The sequence below is a fragment of the Drosophila ananassae genome, chromosome 2R, assembly GCF_017639315.1.
Source record: "Drosophila ananassae strain 14024-0371.13 chromosome 2R, ASM1763931v2, whole genome shotgun sequence".
Taxonomy (NCBI): domain Eukaryota; kingdom Metazoa; phylum Arthropoda; class Insecta; order Diptera; family Drosophilidae; genus Drosophila; species Drosophila ananassae.
The window spans coordinates 12,064,273-12,084,224 of record NC_057928.1 but is presented as its reverse complement, the minus strand read 5'-3'; the positions used below and the strand labels follow the sequence as shown (position 1 = coordinate 12,084,224).

The following is a 19,952-nucleotide window of genomic DNA, read 5'->3' as shown; positions in this document are numbered from 1 at the left end:
GTTTGATAAACAAAGCTCTTTTTGAAGATCTATTTACATGGGTGGTTGATGATGAAAGGTAGGAAACTAGTTCTTAAGCATACGTTTTAAAGTCTAATGACGTAATCTACTCATCCATTTCATCTTCGTCCTCCAAATGGGACAGTTGCAATGTTCCAGAGGCACGGCTCTGGCTTGCTTTGGGCTTGGCTTTCTTCTGGGATCGCGATTTTTGGCCAATTACGTACTCCGGCATAACAAGCTTGGAGCCTCTTAGCTGGGGCTTGTCCAACTCCACATCCTGGACCTCCTCCTGCTGAAGTTTTTTGAGGTTTCGGTTCAGCTTGCTGGTCTTCTTGAACTCGATTTTGCCAATTGTTCCTTTGGATTCACAATCTCCCAAGACGGCTTCTTTCTTGGCGTCCATTTCACGTAGGAAGGATAGTGCGGCAGCTGAGTTGCTCTGGTCGGAGATATCCACATCTTCTAGCGAGTATTTCTTCCATTTGTGGGGATTGATCTAGGAACGGAGTATATCTCAAAGTTATATGCTTTTCGGGCTATTTCTGACCAATCTTTACCTGATAATCTGGGGTTTTCCTGGGCTTCAAGCAACGACCGATGGGCAATTCCGGTTTTTTAAAAATGCTCTCCTTACCGCGCATTTTACGAAGTCTACCATCCTCCGGATCGAGGCCGGTATCAATGCTGCGGCCGTGACGATAGTTCATCACCTGTCCAGATCCGGATCCGGGCCTGTTTCCGGATTTATTTCCTCTTTCGAGAGCGCTGACCGAGTACGATTTGGCCTTGGTCTGGTCCAATGCCGTGCCCTTCAATTCTTTGCTGGCATCATCCAGGCACGCGAATAGTGCATCGCGTTTAGCTGTAAATTCTTGCATTTTCTCGTTTTAATTATGCTAAATTAGCATTTGTTTTCCATTTATAAAAATATATTTCAATTGGTAAACAATAAAATGGATTTGACCTGCCAACTTGATTGTATTGCATTCGTTCTTTGGTATTTTTGATTTAACGGGTAGTATATTTTGGTATAAATCCTATCTCTAGCTACGGTCTTACTTATTGCCGGTGTAAAAAAGTGTGCGAGAAGTGTGCTCTCCGCGAATATAAATAAATTAACAAAAGCCAGGTGGATATCAATTAAAACTAACCCAATTGCGGGACTAATTATAAGTGCAGCTTTCTGACAAAATTTGCCAAAGCTTGCACACGGTCTAACAATCAGTACCAAAAAAGTACCCAGTAGGATTTCTAACCTCGTGCAGGTTTTGGTGGCAACCAAAGTTACAAGTGCAAGAAATAGTTTTTCTTATAAAGTAATTTAAGCTGTCAGTAAAGTTAGTTTTATAGAGTACCTAAGAACGATTAACTTAATTTTTTAATCATTCTTATATAGCAACTGAAATTCCATAGAATTGTTGCAGCCCTGGTAAATGCAGTGTTGAATAGCGGCCGTTTTGGCTCCAATCATGACAGCTGTTTTCTATTGTGATAGTCATAGAGTAAACTACAAACAGCAATATTTTTTGTATACTTTGGATAAAACACCAATCTTTAATCAAAAATAGCATTATTAAGTTGTTGTTTTATTATCATTTGTGCGACAGGGTCTATATGTTTTAAAACTAGATGTTAGAATGTCCCTGCATACGGGCCTGGTTTTCATTTTCACGATTTTAGCCTCTGTTAGTATCGTCGCGGCTATAATTTTGTTGGGTAAGCAGGCACCTGCAGAGAATGTTTTAGCCACTTGGTGGAATGCAAATTGCAATACTCTGACTTATCACTCAACCTAATTGCTCCATTTCTCTTTTGCAGGCTGGTTTTTGATTTGGAAGGCTTTTCTCTCTAAATTTCGTCTGGTGCGGGAGCTATTGGGCCAAGAGGAGCCGGAGGAGCAACAGCCACTCGTTTGGGATCATCAGCGGGAACAACAGCAGCATCAGCCCAGAGCCAGGAAAGCTCGCCGCGATTAGGAACCATAAACAAAAGAAACTGAGACCAATTCGCCCAGCAAAATGAATATCCGTTGCGCCAAGCCCGAGGATCTGATGACCATGCAGCACTGCAATCTGCTTTGCTTGCCCGAGAACTACCAGATGAAATACTACTTCTACCATGGCCTCACCTGGCCGCAGCTTAGCTATGTGGCTGAAGACGACAAGGGCAGCATCGTTGGGTATGTCTTGGCCAAAATGGAGGAACCGGAGCCGAATGAAGAGAGCAGGCACGGCCACATTACCTCGCTGGCGGTGAAGCGTTCCTATCGTCGTCTGGGTCTGGCCCAGAAGCTGATGAATCAGGCCTCCCAAGCCATGGTGGAGTGCTTCAACGCCCAGTATGTGTCCCTGCATGTACGAAAGAGCAATCGGGCTGCCTTGAATCTGTATACCAACTCGCTGAAGTTCAAGATAATTGAGGTGGAGCCGAAATACTATGCGGATGGCGAAGATGCTTATGCCATGCGTCGCGATCTTGGTGAGTTTGCCAGCGAGGATCGGACCAAGTCGAAGAATGCGGGCGATGAAGAGACGTCTGGTGGTGATAAGGCTTCCCACAGATCCGGTGGCCATGGGCATGGACACTCCCACAACCACAGCGGCCATGATGGTCACTGTTGCTGAACAACTAAATTTCTACACACGCTGGCGGCACGTGTTTCGACGGTTTTTGCATTTTTATGCACTAGGGTTTTGTAATTAATTAACATACATATAAAACGTAATTACGATTAAAGAGAAGATAATGACAGACACAGTGGTATTAGATTTTGGTGGGCCAAATATTAATTTATTTCTAACAATAGTACATTTATTTCTAGACCTGAACTTCCCCCACTGGCTGATAGAGATGTGGCTTAAAAATTCAACTCCTTGTTATGAGAAAAGTTTTTGGACCAAAAGTTGTTCAAGTAGAAAAAGGATGTGTTGACTTTCGCGCCAACTTTTGGGTTCAATTTGTTTTGCTGATAACGGGTAGAATTAAATCAACGTAGGAGGCAAGACGCCTCTGGTGGCCAACTTTTTATGGCCAATAGAAACTGTTACCACTATGTGTCTTTTCCAGTCCTATACAAGCTTGGAGCTTTATAATTTTCCCAGCTATTCAGAGAAGAGAGTGATGGCATCCTTTGCGCAGGTGCAGTGGAACATCTGCGGCAACAGCTGTTCGCTTGGCACGTGGACTGCAGGATGGCGCCAAAGGGATAATGGGAGAGAATGTCCTGCCGGCGAGGCGAGGACCAAGAGAGCGCCAGCGAGAGAATCCCCCGCAAAATCACAGCTGTCAAGTGTCAGAGGGAGCTGATGCTGGCTTTTCGGTTTTCGGTTTTCGGTTCAGTTTTCAGTTCAGTTCGTGAGGCGCTGGCTGAGCAAAAACGTCACATTCACGGGTGTCGCTCGATTTGAAAACCATCTACGTAAAACGTGCGCAAAACGGGCCAAAGACTCAATGTTTGAGATTTCTATGCAAATATTGGCCAAATAGTGAAAAGTGTTACGATATACATACGAGTATTTAGGGCCCAAAGGAGGGGGCGATTTTTGTGCGTGAAAGTGACAGCTGATGGTAATAAACGGCCAGCATAGGAAACGGTTGAAATTTATTGTTATTACAAAATACGCCGCCCTATGCTAAATCAATAAACAAGTTTGTGAGCTGAAGTCGAGCTGGAAACCCTTCAAAAGATTACAAAACAAAAAAAAAAAAAGAAACCCTCAAAAACAGTCAGGGACATAACTATAAGCGCGATTGCAAACAAAGTGAGTGAGCCAAAAAGCCGGCCACACAAAAAGCCGGAGAAAAGAAGCCAAGCCAAGACAAGACTGGCAGGCCAGGCCAGGCCTCTTCTCGTGTTGTTATTGTCAAAACGGGGTCAAAAGTTCGTGTCTCGCTCGCTAATTCAACCGCACTCACACCAACACATACTCCTACACAGATACTCCAGAGATACGGCCATAGTACATATATCTGTATCTCGGTGCAACTGTATCTCAAGTGCAAGCGAAAACGCAAAGACAGAGAGTCGCCCGTCTGGGCCAAACAGCGGCAGACAAAAGCATTAGGAAAGTGCCAAGCAACCGAGACTGCAGCCACTGCAGGCCAGGCCTAAGACAGCCCCAGACTGGGCCAAACTGGGCCAATTCGCGGGCGCAAAGATATAGAAATAGAAATAAAAGTAAAACAATAGCAGCTAGCTCCCCGGCCATTTGTCAATGACTTGGCCACTCGCGTGACTTCCGGTGCCGATGCCCGTTTTCGTGTCGTGCCTGCCAAACCGGGCTAAAGTGGAATAACTAGAATAGAGAGAAGCAGACTCCGGACTCCGGACTATAAGGACTATTTCTGAATCCGCCTCCACGGTAAGTCAACACTAAGGAGGGGGATTTTGTTAGGAAGAGTTATCTCTTCCACAAAGGATATGAGACTGATTCGTTGAACAAATTTATGATTTAAGGATTGAATCAAGTTGGAAAATGAAATGAAGGTTTAATTGACATTTGTTTTATAATTTTCTTGAATATATTTATGTATTTGAAATAAATGTTATTAAAATAAATATGGTACAAGCAAATGGTGTTTTAATTTCTTTATTAAATAACTTACTTTTCAGTTGTTTTAAACCTTATTTATTAAACAATGTTAGTATTGATACATTGGCGTAATTAAACTATTTTATTTATCCTTTATATTTAATTTAAAGTGTAATATCATTCAACAAATAATATAAATAAATAGTCCCCAAAGGAATATCCATTTTCTTAACAAGTTTTGGCAACGGATGTCAACGGCTTATTTAACTTCTCGAGTGCGAGATTTTTCTCAAAAATAATTTGCCTGAAAACTTGTCCCCTCTTAATATGGAAATACAGAAACTTCAGCATATGCCAGCAACTTTGTTGGCAGCGGGTGGCATATTTATTTATTTAAGCGCCGGTCCGCTCAGCTTGCAGTCCCCACACCCGACCCAACTTCAAAGGGCAACTTCACTATGTAGATGGTGTAATGACATTTTGTCAGCAGGATTATGCCAAATGTTGGCCCCCACCGTCCCAGCCCGCCTTCGCCATCATCCCTCCACCATTCTCATCATCGTGCCCATCATCGTCATCATTGTCTTTGTCACTGTCAACGCGTCTTGCATCTGTCAGGAGCAGATTCTCCCGCTTCCCACGTCCCACCTACCGATTTCTGACATCCGCCTCCTGTCATCCAGCCGCCTCCTGCCACCGAATTCTTCTCATAGGACTCGCATCATTTTTAAGCAAACATTTGCCCGTAGCTTCGGTCGGTCGGTCCTTTCTTCTGGCTGTAGTGGCTGTTTGTTTTTGTTTTTAGCTGTTTATGTTGCCGGTCTTGTTGCTCTTGTCAAGTGTTTACTACTTTTTGTGTGCTTCTGTTGCCTGTTCTGGTGTGCTACGTGTTGGCTCAGAAGATGTCAACAACTTTTCCTGGTGACTGTAACCGGGCTCGGGATCTGGCTTCTCAGCTTCTCACAGCCCGCCAACCAACATCATCGCTACATCTGCTCTTGTTTTTTGTCACGCTGATGAAATTTGCAATTTGATTAATTTCTTGCTTTCTTGTATTTATTTTGTTGTAATTTTAGCGTACTAAATTGCATATTTACACAAAAAGAAAAATAGGAAATCTTTTTGGAATGAATATGAAAGAAAACAACATTTTCCAGCAAAAAGAAGATTAAAATCTTAACCACTTAAAGTTTCTGTATATTTTCGTTATGTTTCAAAGCTTAAACCTTTTATCAAAGTAATATTATCCTTTATTTCAAACAACTTTCTTAGTGCATCATCACGTGTGTGTGTTTGTATATTTTTCGTTGCATAAGCGACAGGCGCAGCTGTCAAAATGCTTAGCAATGGCCACGTCGCTTCCGCCGGCACTTCCGCTGCCGTTTCCGTTTCCGCTCTTTCCACTCTCACTCACACTCGCACTCTCTGCGGCACCGTCACTTGAAGGTGATTGATGGCCCCACTCGCACTACTAATTAAAGTTATTTAGCGAGTGCTCCTGGCCGCGGCCATTTTTCATTCCCGACTGACTTACTTCCACTTTTGTACGGTGCTGGTTCTGATCCTGCTCCTACGGTCCTGGGCGCTGGCTCCAAGTGTTTATGGCTTCAATTCAATTAAACAACTGGGTCAGTTGTGGTCGCATTGGCACAAGGGCTTCCGTATTCGCATCCGCATCCGTATCCGGGAAGCGGGTATCAACTTTCAACGTAATTAATTTTCTGCATAGGCCATCAGAGGACAAAGTCGCATCATAAGTAAGGCATGAGAAAAACATGAAATAGAGTCCTTCGTCTGGGAAAATTGCATTTATAATTCATTTTCTTCAACGTTAAATACAGCAGAAATGATGCGGCAAATGAAAACCCCTTGAATGCCAGTGGAGAAACCATAAAAGGGAGACCCAAATGCCTTCTGCATTCACATCGGGAATATTGTATTTAACTTTAATCCCTTTCTCAATGGCGAGGAAGGATTGCGAGGAATGTTCTTGTGCGCCTGATGGATTTATTGCATTACGCTTGTTGAGTGAATCGTTGCCAGCTGTCAATAGTTTTCGTTCGGGTGTTTTACTTTAAAGGAAGTCGAGAGAACAACTGCCATTACTCATGTATGCTCTGTTTGTGAAATACTTAAATCAATATCGCAACCTCAACAACGAGGGTGTGTGCGTTTTGCCCCAAGGAGCGATTTCAACAATCGCAAAGTTTTGCGTACCGCGCCAACATTTTTCCCCAACTTATTTACAGAAACAAGCCCGGATGCTCCACACATACACAAAACAAAAAATATTAACATGTGAAATCTGATGCTTTTCTTCTTTTTTCCATACACGAACAAAATTTCATGTTCATTAAAAGTTGACCCTGATTTATGGATGTTTTTGCTACCAAGAACCATAAAGATTGTTTTTAATTTGTGACAAATGCCCTAATGGTAATATGTTTCAAAGCCATACATCATATTATTAATGTGCTTTATGGTTGCATTATTGGTTACTATTTAATTTGTGAAACCATTAATATCATTTTTTAGTTTTGGATTGATTCATCAATCATCACCATTAATTTCAAATAAAAAAACGTTCGTAATGAATACCTATTTGTTATTATTTTTTGGTCGGTATTTTTTGTGCATTTCAATTAAACAAAAATTTAAGAAATCTTTACCCAGAAGAACTTATTTGAAAAAATTACCGGTTTTAAAATTGGATATTAGGAATTTATAATGGTAATAACATAAATTGTATCTGTAAGAAAAACTTTAAATGAGGAATGGGGTACTTGCTGTGCTAATTACAGAATGGTACACCATTTCTAGATCGGACATAAATTGGCAATCTATGGCTGTCGGAAAGGGGTCAACTGTGGAATATGGGAATGTTCCCCTTAAAAATTTTACAAACAATTGACAGTTTGTATTGACAAAGATTTGGCGCTGGAGGTCACATTGGGCATCCATGCATTCTTCCTAATTTCAAAGGGGATCCCCCAGAAAATTTGATGAAAAATCTCAAAAATATTTTGTATTCAGATTTTGATGCAGAATAATGGAGAATCGATCCACAAATTGTTTAAGGTATTCCGCTCAGGAATCGGATGGAAATTGGCAAAGATATAGCCATCCCAGGGGGCCATATTGGTATTGTTTAAGGTATTCCGCTCAGGAATCGGATGGGAATTGGCAAAGATATAGCCATCCCAGGGGGCCATGTTGGGCATCCATGCATTCTTTATCATTTCAAAGGGGATCCACCAGAAAATTTGATGAAAAATGTGAAAAATATTTTGTATCCAGATTTTAATGCAGAATGATGCAGAATCGATCCAAAAATCGTTTGAGGTATTCCGCTCAGGAATCGGATGGAAATTGGCAAAGATAAAGCCATCCCAAGGGGCCATATGGGGCATCCATGCATTCTTCATTATTTCAAAGGGGATCCCCCAGAAAATTTGATGAAAAATCTCAAAAATATTTTGTATCCAGATTTTAATGCAGAATGATGGAAATTCGATCCACAAATCGTTTAAGGCATTCCGCTCATGAATCGGATGGAAATTGGCAAAGATATAGACATCCCAGAGGGCCATATTGGGCATCCATGCATTCTTCATCATTTCAAAGGGGATCCCCCAGAAAATTTTATGAAAAATCTCAAAAATATTTTGTTCTCAGATTTTGATGCAGAATGATGGAGAATCGATCCATAAATCGTTTAAGGTATACCGCTCAGAAATCGGATGGAAATTGGATATGGAAAGATATAGCCATCACAGGGGGCCATAAATCTAAAGAAAAATCTAAAAAGTATTTTGTTTCTAGTTTTGGATGCAGGAGAATCGGATGTTTGGCTAACTTCTAATAGTTCTTCCGGATCATATCTGTCTCTTCTGTTTTGCGCTTTAAAATAGTATTCTCCCAAAGGCTATAAGAAGTAAACAACCTCGACTGTCCTTTGTTACAAACACCCTTGTTTTATTTCGTACAGAATATGCCCCATTAATTTTTCCAATCACTGTCCACTTGCTTTCAATTTATAAGCTTCCTTATCAGGGCTGCAGGACTCGAAACTATACGGAATCGTTTGCCTTAGCTCTTTGTTTGTTTCGATGGCATTTATTTATTTTCCGGTTCCGCCATGTTTTCCTGAACCTCCTGCGGCCAGCCCAGAAGTTCTTGTTCCCCATTTAATATGATTTTTTATTGCTGCTTCATCAGGCGAAAAAAGGAGAAAAAAAATGTCGATGCCAGAAAGAGCAACGACAAGTTTTGGGTCACATAATTTTGCAGCAATGAATCGGAAGTTTAAGTTTAATATTTATCTGCCATCGATTTAAATGGTGAGCAAAATATGTCCTGAGGGAGTCAAGTGCGAAACTTTCTCCAGCGGCGCTGAGAAAAAGTTTTACGGTCCAAAGTTGATCAATGAAATTAAAAAGATTTATGATTTTTAGTCGAAGCCTAAAGTTCCCAATGACCGACTCCCCATACGCCGACCTCTCAAAAGGAATTCTAAATCTTTGAATCCTCGGCAAAACAATCAGCGGCAACGATGTCCTGCTGGGCGCCAAAGTTTCTTTGTCCACCCAAAGTGTCATCCCAGTTGGGTCCTGGGATATTATTTTGAATTGCACTCATTTCGGTTAATGGACGGACCCAGGTTGGGCAATAAAAAGGGCGACCAAAATGAAAAACTTATAATAATCATCGCCGTCAAAGCGCATTACATTTCTTTCTATTGCGATCGAAAGGTTCCCCGAAACGAAGGGAAACCCAAATAGAAAAGAAGAAATTATGTTAATTTAAAGTGAAGTCTCAATAGCGGGTCCAAAACTCAAGTGTCCGAAAGCGTTTAACTCTGACAAAGGTCTCCGCAGAGTTCTGGGGTCTCAGCAAAGGCCGGTCACCGGGTCTTAACCCCTTGGCGCCCCAAGTTTGCCATCCAAGTATTTTGATCCATCCTTTGGCCCGTGACTTCCCGCCTGTTTGTTTGGAATATCTCCCCAAAAAGACTACCCATTGTTGCCCAACCCACTTGATCCGCTTGCTCCACTTGCTCCACAATTAAGGCTTGGTCACGCTAATTTCTGATGCTGCGACAATGCCGCTCCAGCCACGCTCCCCAATAGAGTCTGCGCCCTAATTTTGTTTGCATTTGCTCAGCCCGGCCCCAATGGTTAGAGCCTTTAAATTAAATTTAAGCAGGTCGGCGCAAAAAAACAGGGGAAAAAAGCACACAGATTGGAAAAAGGCGTTGCCCTGGGCAGGATAGAGGCGGTTTGCCAGATGTTTCTTTAATACACTCTCACACCCACTTATCTGCCCGGTTATTTGCCCAGCCACCCACCGATAGCCAAAATGACATAAAAGTAAAAAAGTCCAAAAGAAGTGTTGGGGTCTGAGGTGAAAAAAATAAACACGCAACTCGCTCGCCGAGTTGAGAACAAAACAAGCAAGACTTTGGTTATCGCTGCTGTCACAGTGAGTGTCACATCCACTGGGAGAAAAAAAGGGGAAAAAAATAACTAGGGTTTGGTTATTTTAGGACATATTTTTCATTGTCGTAAGGGCTGAGATCAAAGGACTATTGAGTGTTAAGGGCTATCTCCTTTCCATTAAACATACATTTTTGTATAGTTCTGAAGGGATATATTTTTTTCAAGTGCCCCCTTATCTGTTGAATCAAGAGCTCCCCGTAAACTTAATTTAAGCGATTTCGAAAATCAAGCACTGTTAAGATGTGTTTGATTCAATAAATTTCTTGAGGTAGTCATGCAGGTGGAGCTTATAGGGCTCAGTGAGCTTTCTTATCTTCTGGGAGGTAGTGCTCTGCGGATTTTCTCGCCGTGTGCTATCTAGGCCGCACCTATGCGACATGGCCCTGGCCATTACATGACCCGCATCGCATCGCTTCGCATCCCATCAGGCGGCGGGTGTCGTTTGCCTTTTGGCAGCGACTCGACAACGAGCAACAACACAAAAAAAAAACCCGCCTCGGCAAATGTAAACAACGTAAATGGAAATGGCGCTGGGAAAGAAAGCACAGAGCACAAAAAAAAACTTGTCACACTTTAGCCTTTTTTTCCCAGCTGCTCTTTTATTCAGCGTGGGTCCTTTTTCTGGTCCGTGCCTTCCTATTCCTTATTCGATTGCTCTCGAGCTGATCCCGGAATCCTGTCAAAGGCAGGAGGACGCGGCGACGTTTGGCAGCCAAATCAAATGCTCAATTTGCGCGCATATTGCGTATACGCAGCGTTGTCCGAGCCAGACTGTTGGTTTAAATTAGTTTGAAACTGTTTTTCCCAAAATGTAATTGCTAATATCATCGCTCTGACACTGATGACTTTGTAAACTCTAGTTTTGTGTCTTAAACTGAGCCATAGAATTCGTTTGTGGCGGGAATGCGTTTACAATTTATTGACACTTTTGTATTTTACTCGCCCTGACAGTTGTTGGTTAAAGTTTAGTTTTCGAATTGGTTCTGTATGCCAATCTCAATCACAGCCCCGGCACCACTAATTATGAATTCGAATTTGCGCTGCCATTGCTGTTTATCCATTTCAGTGCCATTGACTGCAATCGGATTATCGGTAAACATTGGCCAAAATGCATTAGCCGGATGGCCGGGAAAATGTTCGCCATCATGACTGCATTAACTCTGGAATGGATTCCGGGCCTGTGCCTGGGTACCTGAGCAGCAAAAATATTTACATTAATTAAAAGAAAGCTGCCCCGTTGGCAGGCCACATGAGGAAAAGTCAAATGTCAACACGACCGCAAATTAATTTATAAATATATATTTCTGTATGTTTGGGCATTAATACCCTGTACGCGGCTGAAGGAGGTGTCTGGCTGATCCAGCTTGAAGAGTCTGAAATTTTAATTAAAAAATGGAGCATGTAATTCCATTTTGATCTAATGATTTCAAGTCGAATTAGGACTCTTGCAATTTCTGGCCTCACCAGCGGAAAAGCTCTTAAGCCGTTTATCTATTATGTTTTCCCAGGAAGCCTCCATTCTTTCGCAATTAATAAGGACAATGATGAGTCTTACGTGCACTTGAACGATAATCCAATCGAGTCTGATTCAGTGAATAGCTTGCATTCAATTATTCAACCTCTTTCAAAGTACCCATTTAACTATGATTGAAGGAAGGTATCAAAAAGTCGAGTCCTGCGAGGGAGGAAGAAATAATTTCAACTTGTTTTATTTCCTTCCTTTTTCGCCTTTTGTGTCTGCTTTATGCTAATGCCACCATGCTGGCGGACGCTGCCATAAAATGTGCTAATACACAGCCAAGGGGGCGGGTGGGGCTATGGGGCATCAGTGGGGAGTGGGCGTGGTCGCGGGACCAGTGGGGCAACAAGCGAGTGTTTGTAACTTTGCATTTAAAAAAGCATTATGTTAAAATCAGCCTACGGCCACAGGACGAGAGTGAAAGAGAGAGCAACGATGGCGGATGAAAGAGATGGGGAGATGATGTGCAATTAGATTTCCGCTAAAGCGGATTTCGCGATATCGCGTGACTTGGGCCACCACCCCACCATTCACAGTCACATCTACAGATACAGATACAGATTCAGATACAAAACCATCACCAGCAGCAGGAGCTGGAGCAGCAGCTGGAGGGGCAGGAGCTGGAGCTAAAGATTCAGGACCAACAGTGGCATTGCCGTTGGATTATATTTAAAAATCAGAGCGAAAAATTGTACAAAATGACAACAGCAGCTGTGGCGGGGAGGGGAGTGGCAGCGGGCGGAGCGAGCGGAGCGGGCTGAAAGGCGGCAGGCAAGCGTAAAATGAAAACAAGTTGCTGGGCGCCCATGTAGGACGATGGCTGAAACCAGAATGGCAACAACAATTACAGCAACGACGACAATAGGAAATGACGACATGAATAACAAGGACAGTGGCATAGGGAGGGGACTGTAAGGGGGTCCTCTGGAGGGGGCCTGCCTGCCGTGGCTAACAACTAGACACAGCAGGAGGCCCACAGGCGGCCTGGCATCCATCGAATGATAACAGGCGCAAAAATCAGGGATATTAAAAAAAGTCAAGCTGGGTGCAAATGCTTCACCCAAGTCGGGGTGACATTTTAAAGGCACTTGAAGAAAATCTTTTGCCCTGAAATATAGAGAAAAATCTATTATTTATAGTAGGTATTTATTAGTTAGTGATAGTATTTAGATCCCCAAAGACAAGAGCAACAAAGACCAGATTTTTAGTCCAAAGGCAGTGCAAAGCTTTTACTTTTTAACTCCAAACTATCATTTAACTTTCCTTAAATTGTGAAATATAATATTTAAAATTTTCATTATACAATCTAAAATTTTTCCAAGTACAAGTACAAGAGGGGTATCCTGGTTAGGGGCTAGGGGGTGCAATTGAAACAGAAACAAACGCCTGGGCTTCCCTTTGTCTTAGCCAAGTGGGTAAGCGTGTGCCCTCCTTATTATGCCTTGTTGATGCGCGATAACATCGAGGAGGAGGATTGATGAGGAAGTGGCAGGCAGGCAGCAGAGGGAGGCAGCCACCAGGAGGCAAACAGTCACAGTAAGCAACACTTTGCGTGACAATGCAAAACAAAGACAGAGGCAGCAGCAGCAGCAGCGGCAGCAGCGCCAAAAGATACAGATACAGTATCTGAACTAAGCATAGCCCAGCACCACTCGCACAATGGGCGTAAATTAATGCAGATTCGAGATGAGGTTGAAATTCATCCGGAGCCAGAGTCAGAGTCAGAGAAGGACCAGAGACGGAGACGGGACCGGAGCCGGAGCCGGGGCCTGTGACGCCGGCAACGAACAAGGGTGTCGGTGGTGTGGGGAAGATTCCCCCCTTCAGACACATTGACATGGACATAATGGCGCTCGAGGCCCGAGGCTTTCAAGCCCCTCTCCCCACCCGGAACCCCTCATTCCACTGATTCCCACCCCTAGAGATTTTTAATGGGCCCGGGCATTGGGTCAAGCAGCAATTTGAATAGCCCGGGGCATAAAGTTTGCCTAATCTGTCTCTCAGATGGATCAAAGATGGACTGTGGGTAATGAGGCGGTGTGGGACATCTAGGCGTGCTCGTATATATATCCACGTTGAGTGCCAACTAGTTTCTGGTCCTAACCAAGTTCGGTTGACTTTGGACCACTTTAAATAATTTCTGTAGAGAACACACTCTTTATTTGTTGTTTTGTTAATTTATGGGAGTTTTTATTTAAAGCTAAATGCCTAATTTGAATCATAAATAAAGCCATTTTAAATTTATATTATTTCATACAAACTGCCGCCCAAGGGCCAATTCCAAAATGGCTTCATTTGAGCTCTCCAACTGTTAACAGCCCACAAAAAAAGTGGATAACCAAAAATGCAAATCGAATCAACCTCTAATGAAATGTTTTGCCGCCAGTTATAGAATAGATCCCGGAGCAATCCGCTCTGTAGCTCTATAGGACATTCATAGTGCTAAATCGTTGAAAATTCCCGCAATTAACCCGCGTGGTGCACACGGCGTATACGTGATGCATGCTGAGGCGTCAATTGCAGTGCGAAAATTCACTTAGGCAATGGGTCTGGACAGGCAGCCAGGCCAGGCCAGCGGACTGTATGTATAAATGGTAAATGGCAAACTGGCAACTGGAAACTGGTAAAATGGTGAATGGGAAAAACCATCTGCGGATGGCAGTTGCCAATTTTGTGGTGGTGGAGCGGTTCAAATGTCAAATGCGATGCATTGCGGGCGCCTTAATTTATGCAACACCAGGTCAGTTCACATTTTAGCGAATGTGTGTGGCAAGGATATTTGTACGTTGTTCCTGTGTGTGTCTCTATATGTGTCTGTATGAAGAGGACTGTGTAAATAACGCATTCCACGGCAGTCGCCAGTGAGCAATATTTTTGTACGCCATTGCCGAAAGTTTGTAACTGAATTTTATTAGCAAAAATTTCATTTGCATTTTATTTGCGTTTCTGTCGCTAACTTTTTTCTGATTTTTTGTCTTGGTGTTTGATTCACCCACAAATTGCTGCGAACCAAGTCTAAACTAAAGACAAACAACAGCATTACCCTTTAAATATGCAACACCAGAAATAATGAAATTGGATCATCCTTTTTTTTTTTTTGTAAGTATAACTTTTTTAATGCAGTTTGTGCGGCTCTGATTTAATCATGTTTCTGAAAAACGGAGAACGACGAGCGGGGGAAGAACATTGTCACTCTGGACGCGCCAGCTTCAAAACTTTGACACACCAAACGTCAAAGTTCCGCCGGCCAAGAGGATGGGCAAAGGCGGGGGGCGTGCCAGCCTCGGGTCCTCCGTCCGCAGCAAATTGGCCATGTTGAACACTGTTGCCACGAGGAGTCGAGGCTGAGGGTGAGCGTGAAAATACAAATTCGTTTCTGGCGCTTTCTGGATGCTAGCTTTTATAATGCCATAAAGTAGAGCAAATGTTTTGACCAAAATTAAACAGTCCTTGTTGTTAACAAAAACGAAAAAGCGGGTCATTTTGTTTTCGGGACAGAGCGTATATAATTGAACTTATAATTGGCCAAAGTTTAAATATTGTGCGGCATTTGAAAGTTGGCCAGTTAAGAGGCTAAGCGAAGGCATAAAAACTTGGTCACTGGGATGAGGCTTAAAGGAAATGAAATAATATTTTACTGAACAAGTTGGTTAACTACGTTCTGGCCAACTTTGGGCCATTTTTGACACTTGTAAAGTAATCGAAAAAATCGATTCTGATAATTCTGATACAGAAAACAGTTGAAAAGTGCTTGACCAGTAGTTGTGGTTTACTTTCAGGATTGGTATTTAACTTTTATAATTTTTAAGTACAAAATATCTATAAAATAAAAGGAACAAATACTTTTTATGATTGCTTTTCGCATAATTAACAAAATTGAAAGCAAATACTGAGCCTTAACCCACCAAAGGCAATCAAATCACCGACACCACTGGCAGGCTATAATTTATTAGGGTTTTTATGACTGAATCTCTGGTGCTTCTCTGCGGAGCCCCCTGACTTTTGACCATATCCTGGTCGCGTGCTTGAACAGGAAATTTACGAGGACCCTTCGACCCTCCGTCTAAAGTCGTGTGGGGCTCGTAGAATTTTATGCCCGAGTCATTAACTCGGGCGCTTAAATTAGCAGCTGGTGTGAATTATATGTCGAAAAGTTTGCTCGATAAAATGCCAAGGGGTGCCCAGTCCTCGGTTCCTTGGTCCTCCGCCCCTGGCTACCCAGTAACACATATTAGCATACATAGAAGTATGCATGCAAATCGGGCGAGAGCCCCTCTCTCTATGCATATAAATGCGAACTGTTGTCGCTTTACCTTTTTTTTTATTTTATTGACGTAATTTTATGCCATTTTCGGATTTTTTGTACACGAAACTAGCTGCTTATCAGAGCTGTTCTATGAAAATTCCAATTGACATTTAACAACTTCTTTTGTACGCATTCACATTTAATTTGTATACGATTTTTGGTGTTTTCAGGGCTGAATTTTTATGCCACCACGCTCAAGATTGTGGATTAATTTGATGTCCTTTTTATTTTCGGGCTTGAGAGGGGCTGCCTTCCAGCGCAAAGTCATTAAAACTTTTCGTAAATAAAATAAATAAAACTGTCATTTCATGTTGTTTGACTTTGTGCCGAGGATCATTCGCGGTATAGGGCACCCTATCCACTACAGTGTAAGCTTCACTTGATAAGCCACTGCTCAAAGTCGCTTTAATTGCGCGGACAGTGGCGGCGGTCGGTCCTTTTTCAACGGGGGCCATGAGCAGTTTGAGGGATTTGAGTGGGCGAGTGAGTCAGCGAACATAAAGCGAAACTTTCAGATTTGAGTTCCGCTCTTAATTGGGTCAAGGGGGAACTTGGCTGATAGAAAAACAGAGTGGAATGGACCTGGGAAAAGGGGTCGGGCTTTTGACACATAATGAGTTATTTTTTGCCTGATAAATTTCTATGCATTTTAAAAGCAACTCTGACAACAACAACGAAAGCGAAAGGAAAAACTTTCGGTGTCGGGCAGAGAGGTGAATGAATTAGGTAATCAAAAGACGTGGAATCCTCGGGAAGATCAAAGGCTTTCGGGGTCCTGGCGTATTAAAATTATGGCCGCAAGACGTGGTCACAAGAACCTGGGGGCTAAGGCACATCGACCCAACTAATTACGCGCTAATTAATAATTCAAATTATGTTCTGTCCCCGAATCCCAAAAGAACAAACAAAATAAAAAACGGAAATAAAATGAATCTTCATTTCTTCGGCTAACGACTGCCTGATACCTTTTTGGAATTTTTAAATCTTAAATCTATAGAATTAATTTCTTTAGAAATTTTAACTGATTTCGTAGAATTTCTCTATGTGCAAGTTGATATACTTTTGTCCGCTGTTTATCTTGATTATGGCCAGAAAAAAAGGGTCACATATTTTTTCATTTAAAATTTCGTGGAGCGAAATGAAAATGAATTAGTGAAGAAGTTTGATTTGGCCAGCTCGGGCTCCCTTCTCGCAACAAACAAGGTTAAGTTCTCAAAATTTTACAATTTATCATCAGCTCCGTAAACTTTGCTCCGTTCCTAATGAATGAATGCAAAATGTTAATGCTGCTGGCAAAGTGAAACTTTTCACGCTCCATTATTAATTGAAGTAACAGGCAGCAGTCGTAGCCGTGGCGATGCAAAGCTTTAAAGATACAAAGATACATTTCCAAAAGGAGAAAGGAAAAAGAGTTGGTAGGAGATAGTCTCGGCTTCATCAATCAGTTTCAGTGTTCATTAGCCCAAAGGATTTAATATGCGCGCTGAGTGCACGTTTTATGATTTATACCGCGAAGGAGCATCGCAGGAGCAGCAGGAGAAGCAGCCAACACTGCGTATGAGTAATATTAATTATTTAAGCGCTCGTTATGCTGCTCCGCTGTTTTGGCCATTGCTCACTTGGCCAGTGGGTCATCCCAGTCAGCCAGCCATCCAGCCAGCCAGTCTGTCTGTTTGTGGCACCCCAGTGCATTTGCTTGCCCCACTCTCTCTCACTTTCTGTGCCGGATTGGGCCATTTGTTTGCCACTGGCCATTGGCCTCCTTTTTGTTGGCCTCTCTCCGGGTCTTCATAAAAAGCCATACATGTTCCATTCCCGGCCTGGCCTGTCCTGTCCTGGCGCGGCCAGAAAATGGCAAAAAAAAAACTGTTTACATTTTTGCTCAGCTCGGTTTCAATCCGAATAAATGCTGTTCCACGTATATACATATATAGTTATGATATTTTTTTATATGCCCACAAATGTTACACCCCGACAGGAACGTGATGGCAGGGACTGGGCCAGCCGCGGGCGTTGCATGCCGAAGGATTCTTCCTCCTCGGCGAGTTCATTTCGTTATGGTCCTCATCCATGGCGGCACACGAAACAAATTAAAGTCGACTTGCCATTGCTTACCTCAGTCCTTGTCTCTGCCTCTGTCCCTCTATCTCTGCCCATCTCTCTCTGTTTTGTAGCCCCCTCTCGCTTTTTTATTCGCTCTGGTTATTGTTGTGCAGTTACAAATGCTCACTGGGGAGCCATTGGGAACATAAAGAGCACTAAGCTGCTGCCGGCCATGAATTATATTTTAATTGGACGCATATTTGGGCAATAAGCACAAAAATTGCCAGAGATGATAATGAAAAGGACGATTGTCTGAGGGTTTTTTAAAAGACATTTTAAATAGTATTTATGGTGATTCTTAGTTTCTGATTTTTTTTGGGTATTATGGGAATCAAATATTATAGAAGTCGGATTATCTTACCAAAAACTATTTAGTTTTCATAAATTCCTAAAATATTTAATATTTCTCCAAAGCAGACATATAATCTTAATCTTAAGAAGCTTACCATCCAATAACTTAGTTACTGACTAAATTTAAAGACTACCGAGAAAGCCATCTTTCTGCTCGTTGTTGGTCTTTTCAAAATTGGAATTCTTTTGTGTCGGGAAAGGCTCAGACTTGATTATTTTGTTGCAAAAAAAAATAAAGATGGGAGGTGGCTGTGTACACGTGTTAAATTTATGGAGGCCCAAGTCATTCGGCAAATGAATGCGCCAAATCGATACAGAAAAAATGTGAATAAATAATGTAAGAAATCAGCAAACTGATTTGCGAGGGAGTAAAATATTGAAATGTTAATGAAGTTTACTTTCCGCTGATTTGTGCGGAGGCAGCTTTCAGAGTTTTTCCTTCTTCCTGTTGATTCTTCGGCCCGCAATCAACAAATGATTGGAGGCGCCCCAGGAAGGCCCCAAATCAAATATTGAGTTTATCTGGGGCAAGTGCAAGTGTGCAATTGTGAACAATTTTAATTACATTCCCATCAGTGCCAACAGCTGCGGCTCACTTGCCACATCCTTTTGAAGAACAGGCCTCCCTCTTTCGGGAGTCTGTGTTTTTGTTTGTGTTTTTCCTTATATATTTTGTTTTTGGGGGAAGGACGAACACACGTGTTGCTTTGATATTTGATTTGATGGGCCAAACTTTAGCGTCGTCCTTGAAGAAAATGCCTTACACACACGAACATACATCATACGTATATGCCCTTTGTGGAAGTCAAACAAAAAGATGAAACTTTTGGCATGTGAATTAAATGAATATTGATGCAGAGTGCCGGAGTGAGCAATTATAGTAATTGCTTTGGCTCGTCCAGGGGTTTATTAGCATAAATATCAGCTTACTTTCGCCCATAATGCGCATATTTTAAAATGTATGAATATATCTTTGCGACTCGGCGGTCCAACGGCGGTCCTTTGCCTTGTTCTGTGTCCTATCCTGTGTGCCGGCCTGTTCTGGCTTGTTGATTCAAATGAAATATATTATTATGGCAAACACGCAGGACATTGAACAGGATCCCTCGGGGCCGTTGTACCGCCGCTCGCGCCTGTCAGCTTTATTAATTTATATTGTTGACTTTTATCAGCGGCGTCATGTCAATGTTGTTGCTGGTCGTGTTCTTGTCCTTGTTCCAGTGGTTGTTTGTGTTTGAGTGGGCGGCGAGCAGTGGGTGGTGAAGTGGCTTGGGGGCTCAGGACTCAGGACACTGCCACCTTATCAGCAACATGAATGCCTAATGTCATTATCACCTTCTGTATGCCGAGAGTATGTTTTTCGGTTGTCATGTCAGCAAATATTGTACCAGGATATCCCAGGCTCTCTTTGTAAGATTTATGGCAGTGCCGGGATAAAGATGCCGCGGGCAGCAGCCCGGCTCTAAGGTTCTTTCGGCTCCTTTGCCGCCTTCCAATGGCATAATGTGACACATATCAACGTTTATGTTGTTCTTAGTCGAGGTAGTTATGAATGTATTTTCTCCGAATGTTGTTTATCCTTTGCAGGATATCGTGGGGTACCTTGTCGCGTGATTCTCATTCATTTTCCATCTGCATGC

General features: G+C 42.5%; 4 protein-coding genes across 5 annotated transcripts in view; 3 read left to right on the top strand and 1 right to left on the bottom strand.

The window, feature by feature from the left end:
* Window positions 1-16: 16 nt before the first annotated feature.
* Window positions 17-1,015, bottom strand: LOC6506487. The gene is made up of 2 exons (XM_001957747.4): window positions 561-1,015; window positions 17-499 (listed from the first exon to the last, which is right to left on the bottom strand). The coding sequence occupies exons 1-2, from the start codon at window positions 879-881 to the stop codon at window positions 107-109; spliced, it is 714 nt and encodes a 237-aa protein (XP_001957783.1). The 5' UTR covers window positions 882-1,015; the 3' UTR covers window positions 17-106.
* A 35-nt stretch (window positions 1,016-1,050) lies between these two features.
* On the top strand, window positions 1,051-2,756 carry LOC6493454 (small integral membrane protein 13). Its single transcript, XM_001957748.4, has 3 exons — window positions 1,051-1,132; window positions 1,611-1,719; window positions 1,822-2,756. The coding sequence occupies exons 2-3, from the start codon at window positions 1,641-1,643 to the stop codon at window positions 1,977-1,979; spliced, it is 237 nt and encodes a 78-aa protein (XP_001957784.1). The 5' UTR covers window positions 1,051-1,132; window positions 1,611-1,640; the 3' UTR covers window positions 1,980-2,756.
* On the top strand, window positions 2,022-2,756 carry LOC6493455 (N-alpha-acetyltransferase daf-31). Its single transcript, XM_001957749.4, has one exon. The coding sequence runs from the start codon at window positions 2,022-2,024 to the stop codon at window positions 2,625-2,627; it is 606 nt and encodes a 201-aa protein (XP_001957785.1). The 3' UTR covers window positions 2,628-2,756.
* An 85-nt stretch (window positions 2,757-2,841) lies between these two features.
* Window positions 2,842-19,952, top strand: part of LOC6493456 (junctional adhesion molecule A) — a 93,488-nt gene continuing 76,377 nt past the window's right edge. For both annotated transcript variants that reach the window (XM_001957750.3, XM_014908898.2), the window contains exon 1: window positions 2,842-4,364. The gene's annotated coding sequence lies outside the window, so the exon portion shown is untranslated. The remainder of the gene's footprint in view (window positions 4,365-19,952) is intronic.